At 42.0% G+C, this 20,628-nt stretch overlaps 1 protein-coding gene across 4 annotated transcripts in view; it reads right to left on the bottom strand.

Annotated features, from left to right (window-relative positions):
• Window positions 1-20,628, bottom strand: part of NFATC2 (nuclear factor of activated T cells 2) — a 207,475-nt gene that overhangs the window by 82,490 nt on the left and 104,357 nt on the right. For all 4 annotated transcript variants that reach the window (XM_075350594.1, XM_075350593.1, XM_075350595.1 and 1 more), the window contains exons 4-6: window positions 19,852-20,054; window positions 16,922-17,094; window positions 11,575-11,715 (exon numbers count right to left, since the gene is read on the bottom strand). In XM_075350594.1, coding sequence (XP_075206709.1) covers window positions 11,575-11,715; window positions 16,922-17,094; window positions 19,852-20,054 — 517 coding nt within the window. The remainder of the gene's footprint in view (window positions 1-11,574; window positions 11,716-16,921; window positions 17,095-19,851; window positions 20,055-20,628) is intronic.

Genomic DNA, 20,628 nt, shown 5'->3' with positions numbered 1-20,628 from the left:
TGGATCCTGGGTGTGGAAAATGTGAGTGCAGCGCCGGCTCTCTGTCTCTCTGCACCACCGACACTTCTATCTGTGACAGATGTCCTAAGAGTTCGGATGTAGTAGCAGTGAGTGACACCAGAAGAGGAGGGGTGCAGAATTATGTCTTTTGGCTTAGTGCATAGAAATGTGTAATCCAGCCCTGAGTGAGCTAATTTACTTAATAGGTGCAGAAAATATGCAACTTCAATAAACTCACCAAATACTCATTGTGGGAACATAGCCTTACACTACTGCACCCAGCCAGTATTGTGTAGGGATCATGTTCTAATTAATAGATCCCATAGATGATACTGAGCATCAGACAATTCTGGACACCTGGCCATGCGATGTGAAATACCTGGTCCTGGCTGGGAATTGGCTGGCCAGGACCGGTTGATTACTCACACACACAAGGAGACCAAGTGTTTACTTTAAAACACAACTCTTTACTGGATGGTTCATTGTCATTCACAACTTTACACTCCAGATAGTGGACACATATCTTCCAGAACGTTACGTTTCCACTTTGCATTAACAGTCACAATTTAACTTCCCTCTGGGCTGAGTCTGATGTAACTGGGCCGGTGTGTCCCATAGCAATCCAGTCAAGTGTTACAGTGGTCACCTTCCCTTCCTGAAGTCCCACATCTGGTCTCCTCAGTAGGCCCATGATAACCAGAGTAAAGCTTTGCATACTCGGATGTCTAGAGGGACACCGCTTAATTTGTTCACTGCGTCACACGGGAGTAGAGGTTAACCCAGTATCTTGACAGTTAGGGGGCCTGTCAACTAGAGTCCCACACCAGTAGAAGTCACCTGGTACCTTGACGGTTAAGGGGTCTGGATATAAAAAAAAAAATCCATCCTTCCGGCTCCTATAACCTGGAACCACTCCGTCCGAAGATTGATCTCTAGTTGCAACGCTGTTTACACCTTTGTCTTTGACCTCTCTCTCGATTCATACAATCTTGTCTTCTGTCTCCTTTTCTCCATTAACACAAACCATCCACTTGTTTGTGGAGAAAAAATCCAGCATCTCGTCCTGATGAAGTATAAATAAATCAACTTTATTCCATATTCTTTAAAAAATTCCAAAAAAGGGGGAAGTCATAAAACCATACAAGGTACACTTTTGTAGAAGACGCTTACGCATTTCGGACTACATGTCCTTACTCATAGCATGATTACTCAACTATGAATAAGTACATGTAGTCCGAAACGCATAAGCGTTTTCTACAAAAGTGTACCTTGTATGGTTTTATGACTTCCCCCTTTTTTGGAATTTTTTAAAGAATATGAAATAAAGTTGATTTTATTTATATTTCAACCGGACAAAATGCTGGATTTTTTTCTCCACAAACATGTTCTTTGGATTGCCTGGTATCCTTCCTTGTACCGCCTGGTCTTAATTGGACTCACACGAAAGGAGATGGGGAGAGCTGATAAAAAAAGCACTGTTTTTCTACAAACCATCCACTGTATGCGATCTTCACGACCAACTGACTATTCGTCTGTCTTGTTCTCTTACTAGGCCTTCACGGGCACTCTCCTAAAATCAACCATCCTTTGCTGTCAGTTGACCCCTCCCAGGGTGGAATAGTCCCAATACTTAACTGTTTCTATGCCTGCAGTCTGTTCTTGGACAGACTTAACCTTTTACCGACATTTCTATAACTTATATATTATGCATTACATTAACATTATATCCTATCCTATGATACATTCATTACATTATAAACACTACCACATTACTATGCATATTATATTTCATATTATATATTATTCTATCACAACAGTTAGGGAATACACACATTATCAATACTTATCACACGCAACATCACAATACAATACATTATACTTTACATACCATGATATTTACAAAATACACTAGGAACACGACAACCATTGTCCACTACTCTAAAGGCCACTTTACACACAGAGATAAATCTTTGGCAGATCTGTGGTTGCAGTGAAATCATGGACATATTGTTCCATTTGTACACAGCCACAAACCTGGCACTGATTGTCCACAATGTCACTGCAACCACAGATCTGCCGCAGATTTATCTCTGTGTGTAAAGTGGCCTTTAGGTCCCTTTCACACGTCCGTGCAAAAACAAATGTTTTGCGCTGTCTGTGGTGTAGGTGCCTACATGTGTCCATGTGTACTTGTGTTCCGTGAGCTGTTTGTGTGCTAGCTGTGTGACATTGGATCGGATAGCACACGGACAGCACAAACTTGAATACTTACCTGTTTCCGGCGCTGCTGTCACACTAGCTTCTGGGTCTGTGATCAGTGCAGTGAATATTCATGAGCATAATTAGACGACCCAGAAGAAAGTGACAGCAGCACAGGAGTCAGGTAAGTATAATTTTTCTTTTAAGTGACGTGTTTTCTCCAGTACATGTCACACTGATGTCACATGGATCATATCAGTGTGCAGTCCGTGTGACACCCGTGCTGCAGGCAGAAAACAGATATGTCTACATGTGGAGCACACGGAGACGCATATGCTCCATGCGGCCCATGTTAAAACACGGACATGTGCGCAAACCCATTGAATTTAATGGGACTATGTGTGCCGTGTCTTCTGTTACATGCGGAAACAGATGTTACACATATCGGAAACATGGAAGGGGGCCTTACACACAGTGGAATCTTTTCTCTCTTTACCTGATGTTAGAACAGTCAAGACAGTTTTGATTGGACCAGCATTATAATTTAGTCAGGACTTGGAAGTATTGCGGTACATAACACACACGTTGCTTGAAATATTTAATTAGCGTATACTTGCTAATTACAATTGTCACAAAACACCAATTTCTCCTCGAGGGTTGATTAAGCGTGCCTTCATTAAATATCAATCTTCAGCTACTGTCAACTCTTCATTTTCTGCACTTTCCCGTTTCCTGCTTTCTATCTCTTATCTGGTCCCTCTATCTACATTTTATGTCATATGAATCATTGTGCGGAAAGATAATGTGGTCTAGTAACAATCCTGAATGCTGAAAACCCACAAGGGATTTGACAGGTGCAAAAATATTTCACTACTAAGCACATTTTTTAAACATTTAAGAACCAAAAATGAGTCTGGTTATCAAACCACAAGTCTGTATCAAAGCAATTGCTCACTCAGAGGTTTTACTCTATGGCACAGTACTGGAGAATGAAGCTATATCTCCATCACAAGGCAGCAAAGTAGGAAATAAAAGAAATCTAATCATCAGGATGGTCATACACATTAGATACCTGTTTGCTAAACTCTGTGTTGTCTGACAGTTACCTCTCCTAATCACCATATTTGTGTACGCTTGTTTGGCCGAGTGTCCACATGTTCAAGTATGGGACTATGGAAAGAAGGGGTAGTCCATTGGTGGCATCATATTGTCTCTAAGAACAAAGGGATCAGGCATGCTAAAAAACAAGAGCCCAATCCCTCTCTCCATCTGGGTAACCCCATTTACATTAGATGGTCAGCAGGTGGGGAGAGGTAAACTGTAGGGATGATCGAATACCTCAAATATTCGGCTTCACAAATATTTGCCGAATAGGTCGCCGCCATTCAACTATTCGCGAATGCTCGATGCGCATTGTAAGTCTATGGGAAACCCGAATAACAACTATTCAGGCTTCCCATAGACTTACATTGCGCATCGAATATTCGAATAGCGGCGACCTATTCATCGGATATTCGCAAAGCCGAATATTTGAGGTATTCGATCATCCCTAGTAAACTGTAGCCATCATCTATCGTGGATGACGGATCCCGTGATACCTACCATTATCCTGCCTGTGATGATAATGCGATAACTGCTAATAAGCAATCTTTACAGCCCATAATAAGGCTTAGTGACCAGAATGGCACCCACATGATTTCCTTTTTTTACAATAAAGACAGCAAAATGAAAATAAAAAACAAAAATTCTAATAAAATGTTTAGCATTAAAAACGTGACTACATTAAACCACGCTTTTCTAGACTGCAAGTTTTCTTTACTATGGGAAACTGTAGTTGATGGATAGTACCCATTATGGACCTCCATTATATGTACAGTATATCATAAAAGTGAGTACACCCCTCACATTTTTGTAAATATTTTATTATATCTTTCCATGGGACAATACTGAAGATCTGACACTTTGATGCAATGTACAGTGTCAGTGTATAGCTTGTACAACAGTGTAAATTCGGGGTGCCTTCTAAATAACTCACACAGCCATTAATGTCTAAACCACTGGAAACAAAAGTGAGTGCACTCCTAAGTGAAAATGGTCAAATTGTGCCCAATTTGCCATTTTCCTCCCTGATGTCATATAACTCATTAGTGTCATAAGTTATAAGGTGTGAATGGGGAACAGGTGTGTTACATTTGGTGTTATCGCTCACACAATATCATTCTGGTCACTGGAAATTCAAGATGATACGTCATGGCAAAGAATTCTCTGAGGATCTCAAAAAAGAATTGTTGCTCTACATAAAGATGGCCTAGGCTTTATGAAGATTGTCAACACCCTGAAATTGAGCTGTAGCACGATGGCCAAGACCATACAGTGGTTTAACTAGACAGATTCCACTCAGAACAGGCCTCGCTATGGTCAAAGAAACTGAGTGCATGTGCTTAGCGACATATCCAGAGGTTGTCTTTTCAAAATAGACATGGGTCTTACCAGCATTGCTGCAGAGGGTACAGGGTTGGGCGGGTCAGCCTCTCAGTGTTGAAACCATACACCGCACACTGCATCAAATTGGTTTGCATGGCTGTCAACGCAGAAGGATACAACTTCTAAAGATGATACACATGAAAGTCCACAAACAGTTTGTTGAAGACAAGCAGACTAAGCACATAGATTACTGGAACCATGTTCTGTGGTCTGATGAGACCAAGATAAACTAATTTGGTTCAGATGGTGTCACAGGTGTGTGGTGACAACCAGGTGAGGAGTACAAAAACAAGTGTGTGTTGCCTATAAGGGGGTGGGAGTGTCATGGTTTGGGGTTGCATGAGTGGTGCCCGCTGTGGGGAGCTACAGGGCATTGAGGGGACATGAATGCCAACATGAACTCTGATATACTGAAGTAGAACATGATCCTCTGTCTTCGGAAACTGGGCCACAGGGCAGTATTCCAACATGATAAACGATCCTAAACAGACCTCCAAGATGACCACTTTGTTGCCAATGAAACTGAGGGTTAAGGGGTTGAACTGGCCAAGCATTTCTCCAGACCTAAACACTATTGAACATCTGTGGGGCCTCCCCAAGGGTGGAGGAACACAAGGTCTCTAACATCCACCGGCTCCATAATGTCGTCATGGAGGATGGAAGAGAATTCAATGGCTCCTGTGAAGCTCTAGTGAACTCCATGATGAAAAGAGTTAAGGAAGTGCTTAAGAAAATAGTGGCCACACAAAATATTGACACTTAGGGCACAAATTGGCAATTTTCACTTAGAGGTGTATTCACTTTTGTTGCCAGCATGTATAGACATTAATGGTTGCGTGTAGAGTTATTTAGAGGACACACCAAATTTACACTGTTATACAAGCTGTACACTGACTACTTTGTATCAAAGTGTCATATCTTCAGTGTTGACCCATGAAAAGATCTAATCAAATTTTACAAAAATGTGAGGGATATACTCACTTTTGTGATATACTGTATATCTCTTAATGCTCTATTGACATTACTTTCCATAGATGCCAGAGAAAGCAACTGGAGTACCTGGCGGGTGAACATAGATTTGTCTACTGAGCATGCATCATACTAGAGGAGCCACAATCTACTCCGTGTAGCACCAGAAGTCTCTTGGCTAGACTTTCTCGATACATTACGAGCAATGTGGGTGGGACAGGAGGGAGCTGTTTCATTAGTGGTTTCAAATGCACATTTCCTACCTTGCACTCTCCACTTGATAAATAACTGACTGAAAGATTTACAATGTAATTTAGCAGGACTTAAACAGGACCGTTCACTTGCTCCAAAAACAGTGAGTGAAATACCCTGCAATAATCTCAGAGGCCCCCCATTATGCCGCTCCTTTCTGATTTGTGCTACACTGCTGTAGCGCCGGCGTCCCTTCAGGGATGCCAACTTACTCACCTCCCCGGCCAGGTCCTGTTCTGCTCTGCTGCCTTGTGGCCTCCCAAGTGGTATCCTGCCTTCCTCCCCTCTCAGGCCATGTGCATGCCGTACAAGGTTCCCGGGAGTGCACCATGACGCGTGTGCTTAAAGGGCCAGCATGCCATTTGCCGGATATGCCTCTCACCCTATGGCTGAGAGGCACTGTGTATTTAAGGTATCCTCCCTTTAGGGGAGGTGCCTGCATAACGATTCTAGTAAGTCAGTGTCCCAGTCTGCTACCTAGCTTGTTGTCAGGTCCTGAGCTCCTGTCCTGTTATCCGAGTATCTGTGTCAAGTACCTACCTTCCCATACCTGACTACCCCTGCCATACAGACCATTCCTATCTGTACCTGCCTTTCCAGTCTGCCTCGGTCACCCTGCTTGTACCTGTCTATCCCTGAGTCCGTTACCTGTCACAGTCCTGGTCACTTCCCTGGGAGTGGTACCTGGCGTCTGCCTTGTGGTGGGAACTTTGTTAAGCCCCTTCCACTAAAGGGTAAGTGCTGTTCTCCCTGTGGTCCAGTGGGTCCACTAATCCCCGCTTGCTGCCTCTATACCACCCGCGAGCATTACAACCGCTCCATTGCAGAGATATTTACATTTGTTGCATTTGGAGAGCAGTATGTGAAATCTCTCCTTGTAGCCCAACTGGGTGTTTCTTCAGTCTTTTCTGGGAGCATGTGCCTTCCCTTCTCCCAGACTTTGCCAATCACAACTTGGCAGATGAGATAGCAGTCTATCACTCTCAAATGTTGCCGAGTTGTGATTGGCAATGTGTGAGAGGTAGGAGTGTAAGTGCACGCCCCCAGAGAAGACTGAAGGAATGCCCAGTTGGACTACAAGCAGAAATGTCACATATAGCGCTCCAAAAGCAATAAATATAAATATATCTGCAATAGAGCGACACAGCACAAATCGAAAAAGAGTGACAGGATCAGGGGGCCTTAGGGATTTTTACAAAATATTTAACTCAATTTTTTTGGAGTAAGTGACAGACCCTCTTTAAGAAATCTGCTCCTCTATTACCGTCTCTTCATAATACCGTAATGGCGTCTGCATATGAGCGCACAATAGAAAGCCTGTATAATAAGGAACCTCCAAGCAGCAGTAACACATATTGCCATCACTCCACAAATTCATATTTTGCTCCAAAATACTAAAAACTAACGTGCAATAAAATGAGTCACATGGAGGTTCTGACTCAGAAGGAGAATAGGGAGTTTCTCTTGCCAGACAGATATTTAAAAAAATCAGAGGCCTTTAACAGGTGATGGATTTTTTTTTTCTGAAATGTATTTTTTTTTCCAAAGAGTTAAAAAAAAAGTCATTAGGTTTCTGAGCAGAACAATCAAGTATCGGCTGGCGTCCATGTGCGCCCCCGTACAGGAGACAGTGCCAGGACTGCTGGAGTAAATGGTGGATTCCTGTGTTAATGAGGATTTACCATCTGTAAGATTCCAGAGGACTGTGTCACAAAAGAACTTTCGAAAATATTCCACCCGTCTCCCTGCGTTTCTTATAGCCATGGTTACTGGCTTGCAAAAACTGTTTCTCAATCAGTGGACTTAGATTTTTCCTGTTTTGCAATGTTTCTTTGGGATATCCCAATGACATCAGAGTTCAAACAGATTTCAGTATTTTGGAGATTTATGCAATGAGAATGAAACAGTGAGTGAGACATTGGACATCACGGCCTCAGGACCTAGACGGGGTATTCCTATATTGCTAAGATATGACATTAGCCCATCACATTAAAATCAGCGGGGGTCTGACCTCTGGGACCTCCACCCATTCTGAGAATATTCTTGTACATATGAGCAGTATTATAGTAGTTATATTCTACTACACAGGGGCAGTATTATAGTAGTTATATTTTTGTACATAGGGGGCAGTATTATAGTAGTTATAATCTTGTACATAGGTGGCAGTATTATAGTACTGTAGTTATATTCTTATACATAGGCGGAGGTTTTATAATAGTTATATTCTACTACTTAGGGGCAGTATTATAGTAGTTATATTCTTTTAAATAGGTGGAGGTATTATAATAGTTATATTCTACTACTTAGGGAGCAGTATTTTAGTAATCATATTCTTTTACATAGGGGGCAGTATTGTAGTAGTTATATTCTTGTACATAGTGGGTAGTGTTATAGTAGGTATATTCTTGTACATAGGGGCAGTATTATAGTAGTTATATTCTTGTACATAGGAGGCAGTATTATAGTAGTTATATTCTTGTACATAGGGGTAGTGTTATAGTAGGTATATTCTTGTTCATAGGTGGCAGTATTATAGTAGTTATATTCTTGTACATAGGGGCAGTATTATAGTAGTTATATTCTTGTACATAGTGGGTAGTGTTATAGTAGGTATATTCTTGTACATAGAGGGCAGTATTATAGTAGTTATATTCTTGTACATAGAGGGCAGTATTATAGTAGTTATTTCCTTGTACATAGGGGGCAGTATTATAGTAGTTATATTCTTGTACATAGGGGCAGTATTATAGTAGTTATATTCTTGTACATAGGGGGCAGTATTATAGTAGTTATATTCTTGTCATAGGGCAGTATTATAGTAGTTATATTCTTGTACATAGAGGGCAGTAATATAGTAATTATAGTCTTGTACATAGAGGGCAGTATTATAGTAGTTATATTCTTGTACATAGAGGGCAGTATTATAGTAGTTATTTCCTTGTACATAGGGGGCAGTATTATAGTAGTTATATTCTTGTACATAGGGGCAGTATTATAGTAGTTATATTCTTGTCATAGGGCAGTATTATAGTAGTTATATTCTTGTACATAGAGGGCAGTAATATAGTAGTTATAGTCTTGTACATAGGGGGCAGTATTATAGTAGTTATATTCTTGTCATAGGGCAGTATTATAGTAGTTATATTCTTGTACATAGAGGGCAGTAATATAGTAGTTATAGTCTTGTACATAGGGGGCAGTATTATAGTAGTTATATTCTTGTACATAGTGGGTAGTGTTATAGTAGGTATATTCTTGCACATAGGGGCAGTATTGTAGCAGTTATACTCTTGTACATAGTGGGCGGTATTATAGTAGTTATATTCTTGTACATAGAGGGCAGTATTATAGTAGTTATATTCTTGTACATAGAGGGCAGTATTATAGTAGTTATATTCTTATACATAGGGGGCAGTATTGTAGTAGTTATATTCTTGTGCATAGGGGGCAGTATTATAGTAGTTATATTCTTGTACATAGGGGCAGTATTATAGTAGTTATATTCTTGTACATAGGGGGCAGTATTATAGTAGTTATATTCTTGTACATAGGGGCAGTATTATAGTAGTTACATTCTTGTACATAGAGGGCAGTAATATAGTAGTTATATTCTTGTACATAGGGGGCAGTATTATAGTAATTATATTCTTGTACATAGGGGGCAGTATTATAGTAGTTATATTCTTGTACATAGGGGCAGTATTATAGTAGTTATATTCTTGTCATAGGGCAGTAATATAGTAGTTATATTCTTGTACATAGAGGGCAGTAATATAGTAGTTATAGTCTTGTACATAGGGGGCAGTATTATAGTAGTTATATTCTTGTCATAGGGCAGTATTATAGTGGTTATATTCTTGTACATAGAGGGCAGTAATATAGTAGTTATAGTCTTGTACATAGGGGGCAGTATTATAGTAGTTATATTCTTGTACATAGTGGGTAGTGTTATAGTAGGTATATTCTTGCACATAGGGGCAGTATTGTAGCAGTTATACTCTTGTACATAGTGGGCGGTATTATAGTAGTTATATTCTTGTACATAGAGGGCAGTATTATAGTAGTTATATTCTTGTACATAGAGGACAGTATTATAGTAGTTATATTCTTATACATAGGGGGCAGTATTATAGTAGTTATATTCTTGTGCATAGGGGGCAGTATTATAGTAGTTATATTCTTGTACATAGGGGCAGTATTATAGTAGTTATATTCTTGTACATAGGGGCAGTATTATAGTAGTTATATTCTTGTCATAGGGCAGTAATATAGTAGTTATATTCTTGTACATAGAGGGCAGTAATATAGTAGTTATAGTCTTGTACATAGGGGGCAGTATTATAGTAGTTATATTCTTGTCATAGGGCAGTATTATAGTGGTTATATTCTTGTACATAGAGGGCAGTAATATAGTAGTTATAGTCTTGTACATAGGGGGCAGTATTATAGTAGTTATATTCTTGTACATAGTGGGTAGTGTTATAGTAGGTATATTCTTGCACATAGGGGCAGTATTGTAGCAGTTATACTCTTGTACATAGTGGGCGGTATTATAGTAGTTATATTCTTGTACATAGAGGGCAGTATTATAGTAGTTATATTCTTGTACATAGAGGACAGTATTATAGTAGTTATATTCTTATACATAGGGGGCAGTATTATAGTAGTTATATTCTTGTGCATAGGGGGCAGTATTATAGTAGTTATATTCTTGTACATAGGGGCAGTATTATAGTAGTTATATTCTTGTACATAGGGGGCAGTATTATAGTAGTTATATTCTTGTACATAGGGGCAGTATTATAGTAGTTACATTCTTGTACATAGAGGGCAGTAATATAGTAGTTATATTCTTGTACATAGGGGGCAGTATTATAGTAATTATATTCTTGTACATAGGGGGCAGTATTATAGTAGTTATATTCTTGTACATAGGGGCAGTATTATAGTAGTTATATTCTTGTACATAGGGGCAGTATTATAGAAGTTACATTCTTGTACATAGAGGGCAGTAATATAGTAGTTATTCTGTTGCATAGGGGGCAGTATTATAGTAGTAGTATACTTGTACATAGAGGACAGTATTGTAATAATTATAGGGGGTTATTCAGGAAAGCTTTTACAAAGAAATTTGCAACTTGGTGTCTTCATGACAGTTTGGATCAACTGCACCAAATAGGTGGAGCTTGGGAGTGGCTGGGCGGGACAGGGCATGTCTACACCCCCCCATCAAATTCACCAAAAGGGTCAGCATTTTTCTACCCAGAAATGCTATTCTAGTCCCTGACTAGAATAGTATTTCTGCTGAGGCATTCTTGTTCATAGTGAGGCTATTATAGTAAACACTTCATTATAAAAAGTGCTCCACCACCGAAGTTATTATATATCATTTTAAGATCCATTACAGACAATAAAAAGTTACACTAACGCATTTCAAAAAATGGCTACGACTATGAACAATTTGTTAGAAACACTCATACACTGATTACATTTACAAACAGGTAAAATAGTAGTAATACTTAGCGAGTAAGGTAATAGGGAGTGTATGCACATCTGACCGGACAAATAGATTGTGAACCCTGGTATGTACAGGGGCTGATAGGATTGTAATCTATATATATCACACTATATAAATAATGAGAAGTAAATAAACAATAGTTAATGACTTACCAGGCGTTTTCTCTGTGAATACGACTTTGGATTCAGCTGTAAAATTCTGCCCAGTCAAAATCATCTGCTGCCCTCCATACACAAGACAACTGTCAATATCCTGCCTCTCCACTAGAGGGAGCTCATGAGCGGATCGTTGCGCTAAAGAAAAAAAAAGATCACTTGTAATCTTCAATATTTTATAACCTGAAGTCATTAATCTATCCACCACTTTTACAATGTTTTCTGCTTTTTAACTAGTGCAATATATAATATCAATTTACACTCAATAGTGGATAAATTAAAGCACCACTCCAGTGGTTTATTTTTTTCACTGCTAGAGTGGTGTTTAAAATCTAAGTCCCCTGTCCGTAGTGTTATCACCACTCTCACGTGACTTCACCTTTTTTGGCTTTGCTTCAGTCATGAGGCGCCATCTCTGGCCGAAAGTCAGAAGTTACGTCACATGCTCTCAATGTAAGTCTATAAGAGCCAGAAGGAGGCTCTCATAGACTTCTATTGAGTTGTGACCTCCGACGTGCTTCATGAAACACTTGAGCTGCCGGCAGGCCACAAACCGGAGAAGCCAATAGGTTCAACACTGCTAACAGATGAAGACACTAGAGGGTGAGTATAATGCGGGCGTCACACGAGGCAATCTATTGTGCGATCGCATGTGTGATCATACCCGTCCCCGTCGTTTGTGCGTCATGGGCAAATCGCTGCCCGTGTCGCACAAAGTCGTTTAACCCCCGTCACACGTACTTACATGAAGTGGGCAGCGAACATCCACTTCCTGAAGGGGGTGGGACGTTCGGCGTCACAGCGACGTAACACAGCGGCCGGCCAATAGAAGCGAAGGGGCGGAGATGAGCGAGACGTAACATCCCGCCCACCTCCTTCCTTCCGCATAGCCGGGGGACTCAGGTAAGCTGTGTTCATCGTTCCCGGGGTGTCACACAAAGCGATGTGTGCTACCCCGGGTACGATGAACAACCGGCGCAAAGTAAAATAAACGATTTTTTAAAAATAAACGACGAGTACACGATACACGATTTATCACCAATTTGCAATCGCTCGTAGGTGTCACACTGGACAACGTCGCCAACGAAGCCGGATGTGCGTCACGAAAACCGTGACCCCGACGACATATCGCACGATAGATCGCCTCGTGTGACGCCCGCATTAGACTACGGGCAGGTGGCTTCGATTTACAGGACCACTCCAGGGGTTGATAAATAAAAACGCTGTAGTGATACTTTAAGCACAAGCTGCTATGTTTGCAAACCATACAGATGAAACTAATATGTTTATTTTTGCTTTATATTTGTGACGACCAATGATTGATGTAGTGTATGTGACCAAAACCACAAGGAGGAGAAAAACCCCAAATGTATAAATATTTAAGTAGACCCCAAAAGTTTGTGCCTGTGTTTCATTAAAAAGCACTTAGAGGCCTCATTTTGCTAAAAAAAAAATGACCACCTTCCAAGTCACTTACTTGCCAATAGAGACCCACTTCATAAGCAAAATAAAATTACCCTCAAAGCCATGGTTTTCTCGAGAAATGATCTCAGTAGGCCGAGCCAGATTGTGATCAACATGTCCTGATTTCCACAACTGTTCATACACAGAAGTTCTGACACTCACGTGACAGTACCTGCTTAGGTGGAGCTTTTCTGTCTATTATGGCAAAACCAAAGAACAAAACGTGTAATGATATTGCAGAGGAATACTTCAGAGCAGGGGTCCCCGACTTCTGGCTTGGCAGTCACATGTGGCTCATGGGCCCGTAATGTGTGGCTCGAGGCTGTCTACCCGGCTGGTGCATTAGCACCTGGTCTAGCAAACAGCTAAGAAGAGCAGGTCTCCAGATGGTGGATCACCTGGATGCCCATTTACTTGCCTTGGGGGTTTAGTGATGATTAAGTACAATAGCTGGAGACAGGTTGATATTATGTATTCATACGCGGTACGGCAGCACACTGCAATTAATGAATATGTGAACTCCAATATTGCTGTAAACGCTCAACACAAAAGGTACTTGGTTAGCGATTTTTGATCAAAAAGCGCAAAAGCCATCTAACCACGTCAAGGTGTACCTTGAATTTGGATGGTCTCTCGACATCCAGATGTCCAAGTTTTCCATGTGCCAACGAGTCCTCATCTGAATTTGGAGTTAGGGTGGAGTCACATTTGCGAGTGACTGGCGCGTATCTCGTGCGAGTCTCGCATCGCATCACCCGGCATGGCTTGCCGCCCTCTGGACAGGAGCGGCTCAGCTTCATGTATTTCTATGCAGCTGAGACGCTCTTGTCTGGAGTGCGGCAGGCCGTGCCGGGTGATGCGATGCGAGACTCGCACCAGTAACTCACAAGTGTGACTATGGCCTTAAAAAGAGACCAGGCATAGGTTTCAATTAAAACCTTCTGCGTGAAAGATGGGTGAATATGGGTGCTGAGCCCTGGAGGGGTTACACCTCAAGATATATACTATAGAAAACAACACATGGAGAGGTAGGACATTTATTGGATAGGGTCTATCCATATTATAAGGTACACCTTGACCTGGCATTGGCATTTACATAGTTACATAGGTTGAAAAAAGACCTAGGTCCATCTATTTCACCCTTCCTCCACCAATTATATATTTGGAGGCTTTTGCGCTCCTTGATCAATAAACGCTAAGTATTTTGCGTTTATACCGTTTGCAGCAATATTAGAGTTCATGTATTCATTAATCGCATGTCTGCATATTGACCAGCGTATCTGTGCACCTGTATATTAATGTAATGCTAAAGGTGTGCAGGCCCTATTTTTTCTATCGTATATATCAGAGATCTGATTGTGGTTTGCGACCCTCTCTCAGAGCTGAATGTGGATTATTTTACACTTTCAGTGCATATTTTTTAATAAATTATTAATAGTCTAAATTTTAAAGATCAGCACTATAAACATCTAAATTTTTGGACAGAATGGCCATAGTGCACCTTTCCGCGCGAGTCACTCGCAAGTGTGACACTGGTCTTGGGCTAAGTTCACATGACAGTAGTATCAGTCCTATTGCTGACTCTGAGATGTCCCTTTTTCTCATGGGAAGCAGTGGGATAGAAAATATTGCTATTCAACTTTCGCCGTTTCTTTTTTCACGGACCGAATAGATTAGTAAAAAAAATTACAGCATTTCGATATTTCGGGTGAGATTCGCCTATTTGAGTCTATGGGGTACTTTGCTCACTGTGACATCGCGGGTGCGATGTCGGTGGGGTCAAATCGAAAGTGACGCACATCCGGCGTCGCTGTCGACATCAGAATATGTGAATCCTTTTTACTACGATTAACGAGCGCAAAAGCGTCGAAATCGTATGATCGGTGTAGGGTCTGACATTTCCATAATTTCGGAAGGACCGATGTTACGATGTTGTTCCTCGTTCCTGCGGCCGCACACATCGCTGTGTATGAAGCCGCAGGAGCGAGGAACATCACTTTACCTGCGTCCCGGCTGTAATGAGGAAGGAAGGAGGTGGGCGGGATGTTTACGTCCCACTCATCTCCGCCCCTCCGCTTCTATTGGCCGCCTGCCGTGTGACGTCGCTGTGACGCCGCATGATCCGCCCCCTTAGGAAGGAGGCGGGTTGCCGGCCAGAGCGACGTCGCAGGGCAGGTAAGTGCGTGTGACGCTGCCGTAGCGATAATTTTCGCTACGGCAGCTATCACAAGATATCGCATCTGCAACGGGGCGGGGACTATCTCGCTCAGCATCGCTACCATCGGCTAGCGATGTCGTAGTGTGCAAAGTACCCCTATGGGTGTAGAAAACAATGTAATCCCCTGAAGGTCAAATGCATGGCTTCTAATTTTTACGGATACATTTCGGTTCTTTAACATAAGAAACTATTTAGTGTTGTTGATTTTAATAACTGCTCATATTAAAAAAGGATGGCATGTGGATGACAATACAGATGAAAAATTATTTGTTTTTTTCTGGATGAAAATCATGCGATTCTACAATGCTCATGTGAATTTAGCCTTAAAAGGAAAAAAAATCCAACTTTACTTCTTAACAGAACACTGCAGTCAAAAATGAGCGATGACTTACTATATATGATCAATAATGTAAAAAAGAAGATGCACGTTGCCTAAATTTAAAACCGATCCGTTAGGAGAAGACTCAGGTAGTCACTCGTCGGTTATCAGATAAGTTGTGAAAATGATTACATGATTCAATACCAACCGCAAAAGTCTGGGCTGGCATTGTGACAGATCGGCTGAATAAACCTGGTCATTACCTGTCACAAGCTGCACAGGACAGTAAGCTAAATGAGTCAAATAGAGTATAAAAAATGCATAAAATATTTTATCACCTCTGGTTTATTGTGGTCATGAGCATTAATGCCACCTAACAATTTAGTATTTGATCAGCTACAATGTCTATGTTACAACTGGTGCTCGGTGCTTGGCACTCATAACTGGTGATGAGTGGACTCTATCATGCTCGGAGCTCGGTACTCGTAGCCAGTGATGAGTGAGCACTACCATGCTCGGTACTCGTAGCCAGTGATGAGTGAGCACTACCATACTCGGTACTCGTAGCCAGTGATGAGTGAGCACTACCATGTTCAGGTGCTCGGTACTCATAACTAGTGAAGAGCGAGAACTACCATACTCGGGTGCTCGGTACTCGAAACTAGTGGTGAGCAGGCACTACCATGCTCGGGTGCTTGATACCCGTAAGTAGTGATGAGCGAGCACTACCATGCTCGGGTGCTTGATACTCGTAAGTAGTGATGAGCAAGCACTACTATGCTTGGTGCTCATAACTAGTGATGAGCGAGCACTACCATGCTCGGGTGCTCAATACTCATAAGTAGTGATGAGCAAGCACTACCATGATCGATACTCGTAACTAGTGATGAGCGGGCACTACCATGCTCAGGTGCTCAGTACTTGTAACTAGTGATGAGCGAACACTACCATGCTCTGGTGCACGGTACTTGTAACTAGTGATGAGCGAGCACTACCATGCTCGGTACTCGGTAATAGTAATTAGCAGTTGGATTATTCGGATGGGCGCAACTCGAGTACCTAAGTATAATGGAAGTAAATAGGAAACTCAAGCATTTTTCCAGAAGATTTGCCATTGACTTCCATTTTACTCAGGTACTTGAGTTGCACCTATCAGGGCACTAGCTGCTCGGTGCAAGTACCAATTGCTCATCACTATTAGCAACTTTTTCTCAAGGTCTAATTTTCAGATCTGATAAATTGTTATTTGAAGGTGAAAGTTGAAAATGAAGGTGTACGGGGATCATTACATGGCTAAAATAAGGATTGTAACACAAAGGCATTTCCAATATTATGGTACTTACAGCACTCTATGGGGTTGGATGCCACCTGCAGAGAGACGATCCTGCCACTGGCCTCAGGAATGTGCACTCGGAAGACGAGTCGCACTCGAGTGTTCTTCCTCCCAATGTCCGTCTCACCTTTTCTCAGTTCGATATCAGCATTTTTAAGCTTCAATATCCCGGCACAATCAATTCTATAAACGGAGAACATGTGACGGATCACATTATTATGCCAGCAGAATAAAGCCTGAACGTGTCTAGTAGAATTTCAGATATCAAAGCAGCGAAATGAAATAGTTAATTTTCTAGAGTATGTAATGGCTAATTGGTCACTGTGGTTTACAGCACTTTTCTATTTATCTATCATGGATACGCCAATAATATGACTAATCCAGATAATGATTTGTACTCATGACAGTAATGTGGATTTTTTTAGCAACAAATCAATGAAACTCATAAATGAATCAATTAAATCACACGCCTCACACATTATTATGATTTCCCAATCATCGCAAAATACCTGAGAATTCGGGAAGTAAAAGAACAAAAAAGGGGATAAAAAATGAAGTTTATCTATGGGTAATCATCTTCAGTGGGTTTACTCTAGAGGCCCTGTCACACACAGAGATAAATCTGTGGCAGATCTGTGGCAGATCTGTGGCAGATCTGTGGAAGATCTGTGGCAGATCTGTGGCAGATCTGTGGTTACAGTGAAATTGTGGACAATCAGTGCCAGGTTTGTGGCTGTGTACAAATGGAACGATATGTCCATGATTTCACTGTAACCACAGATCTGCCAAAGATTTATCTGTGTGTGTGACGGGGCCTTAGTTCTAATAATTGTTTACTAATATGTTTGCCCATCACTATATACTGACATACTCTATAATTTGGTATCAGCACAAAAAAATAAGTTGTTCTGGCATATCCAATTTCTTTCTTTACTAGAGTTAAAGGGAATTTGTCACCAGGTTTGTTTTTGCTATGTAATCTAAGAGCTGCATGATGTAGGGGCAGAGACCCAGATTCCAGCTATGTATCACTTACTGGGATGTGTAGTGCCCCTCAGCCACTCAGGGCACTACTAGGTACTGCATCCTCACCAAGATGCAGAGACTACCCCCAGGGCCTAGGACCCCAGTGCCAGCAACACCCACACACACCAAAATCCCAGTTTCCACTCCACACCAGGGGTAATTGGCTAGACGGACACAAGCGGATGGCCACCTAGAGGGCGGAGCCAGAACAATCGTACTAGACAGCCTGGTGGAATGGGACAGCAGTTAGTCAGCAGAAGTCAGTAGTGAGTGGAAGTGTAAAGACGTTCCTAGAGCTGGGTCGTATAACGGTGGCCCGGGGGCACAGGAGAGTGTTCGCCAGGGTAGGTACACTCGAGTACTGCTGCGACCAGAGCACCGACGGGGCACAGGGCCCTAGGTCAGGTGTCAGCTTCACGCGGCCTGGCAAATACCTGCACAGTGAGGGGACCTCCACGGACCTCACTGACCCACAAATCCGGGGGCGTCAGCAGTAAAGCAAGGATCAGGGTTCGGGACACAGACCAACCCTACAGGGTCCACACTGCCCGCCGTACGGACAAGGAGACTGCCACAAAAAGGGACAGTTGGGCCCCAAACTGCTCCATGCTACGGAGAACCAACCACACTAAGGATGCCGAGGACAGAGCAACCGAGTCATCAACTGGCACTGGAACTACAGGAACCTGAACCAGCTGTCCGAGGGTCCGGAGTGAGTAGAGACTGTTAACTACAACCCATGGTGTGGCCTCCCTTATTAACGGCGAAAGACTCTGTCACACATCTCCCCGGGCTCAGCCCTACCTGCGGAGGGCGTACCACCACAGCTGCCTTTACCATCAGCCCTAAGAGTAAACAATTCAGCAGCGGCGGTTTCCCCATATTAACCGCAACCTGCAGGTGGCGTCACACCCCTGTAAATACTCCCCATTCAAAAGCACCCATGGCATGGGATCAGGCAACGGCAACTAAAGTGACATTCCCCAGTAGTAAACCACCCGGGACCGAGTACCCCATTCCCTGGGCGACACAGATGCTTGCTGTAGATTTAATATATCGCAGTTTTCTCTGCTGCTATTGGTTCTTTGAATGCTGATCTCTGTATGTTCCCGCCCACTACCACTGATTGTCAGATTTCTGGGTACACTTAGCATAGGCAGAAAGCTGCCAATCAGTATTGGGAATCTCACAGTGTGGGACGACTACAACTAGTCCTCTACTGATAATCTCCTGTTTATAAAACAATGATTTTATTGAAACTGCAGCAAGCAGCCCAGTAAGTAATGCATTGCTGGAATCAGGGTCTTTGCCCCTACATAATGCTGTTCTCAAATTGAATAACAATCCCTGCTGACAGATTGCCTTTAAGCAAAAAAGGACAGGCAGGACTGTGGTACAGAGGCTGTGTTGGTAGTCCGTGGCTGTGAGCAGTACACTGCAAACTTCTTATAGCTATGGCGCCTCTTGTGATTATTAGAACATGAAAGTCATTATGTTTGTGGTATGATATAATCATGATGTCATGGGGCTTACTAACAAGAAGAGGTAACGGAGATGTCACAGATAGGAGGTTCGCAGTGTCCTCGTCTGTTCTATGTAGATGGGAGGAGGGTGGAGCTAGATGGAGAAGGAGGAGCTATAGTCAATGGGAGGAGCTATCAGCAAAGGGAGCCGCCAGAGCAGTGGGAGGAGCTAGAGTCAGAACTCCACCCTCTCCCCTACGTTAATAGAACCTTATTACAACTAACCGTCATCTTCTATCTCTCGCTCTACTTCGTCAGGAATAACCATCAACTTCTCAGAAACACTACAGCGGGATTTCCACCAAAATTCTTAGCTTGCAAAAAATGTTATATGGTACACAGTATGTATATTTGCAATATTAGGAAAGCATATCTCATACTACAGGCTTACGTTGCTCTCATGTTGTTCTTTGGCTCCAGCGGTATCTCCAGGACTTTGGTGTTTCCAACAATTTTTTCATAGCTGGTGGTAGTAACAGTTTTTCCCGTAATACGATGGACCTGGTAGAAAGCATGTGGCTTCAGGATTCGTTCGTCTGCGGTACCAATGAAGGTCTGAAGGCCCAGTGGCTTGTTTTCCATGTAGCCATGTAGCTGTACAAATAGAAATGAATAAAATGTTAGAATAAAGACAACTAGAAATAGAACAACACATAAGGTTGGGGTCAGACAAGAACTTCATCCAGAAAACTGAGATGATTTTCATCCAGTTTTCATCCATATTGTCATCCGTCTTCATACATCTACATTCAAAATATGTAAATGACCAAATACGGTCCTAGGTTAATAATGGAAATGTATCAGTTACAATCATAAAAGATTTTTTTTGATAATCCATAGATATAAAAGGGCAAGACTTGTCCAAAATACTGAAGAAACTAGTACATACTGTGACTTTTTCCAAAAGGACACTCGGTCCGTGTGAAAAAAGTGTCATCTGAAGAGCCTAATGGAATGACTTTGGTCAATGTGCCATCTGATGTTTCTCGGACAGCATACATTGGAGTAATACACTCATCTGAACGAGCACTAGAGCTGGTGACCACGTTTTTGATTGGCCAGAATGGTCTGATCGTCCATATGAACAATTCGGACAATAAATATGCCGGACCGAATTTAAAGATCAAATATCAATTAAAGAAAAGTAGTGCAGTACGCTTGTGCATAT

The sequence above is a fragment of the Anomaloglossus baeobatrachus genome, chromosome 5, assembly GCF_048569485.1.
Source record: "Anomaloglossus baeobatrachus isolate aAnoBae1 chromosome 5, aAnoBae1.hap1, whole genome shotgun sequence".
In the NCBI taxonomy this organism is placed as follows: domain Eukaryota; kingdom Metazoa; phylum Chordata; class Amphibia; order Anura; family Aromobatidae; genus Anomaloglossus; species Anomaloglossus baeobatrachus.
This window is presented reverse-complemented; position numbering and strand designations above follow the sequence as displayed.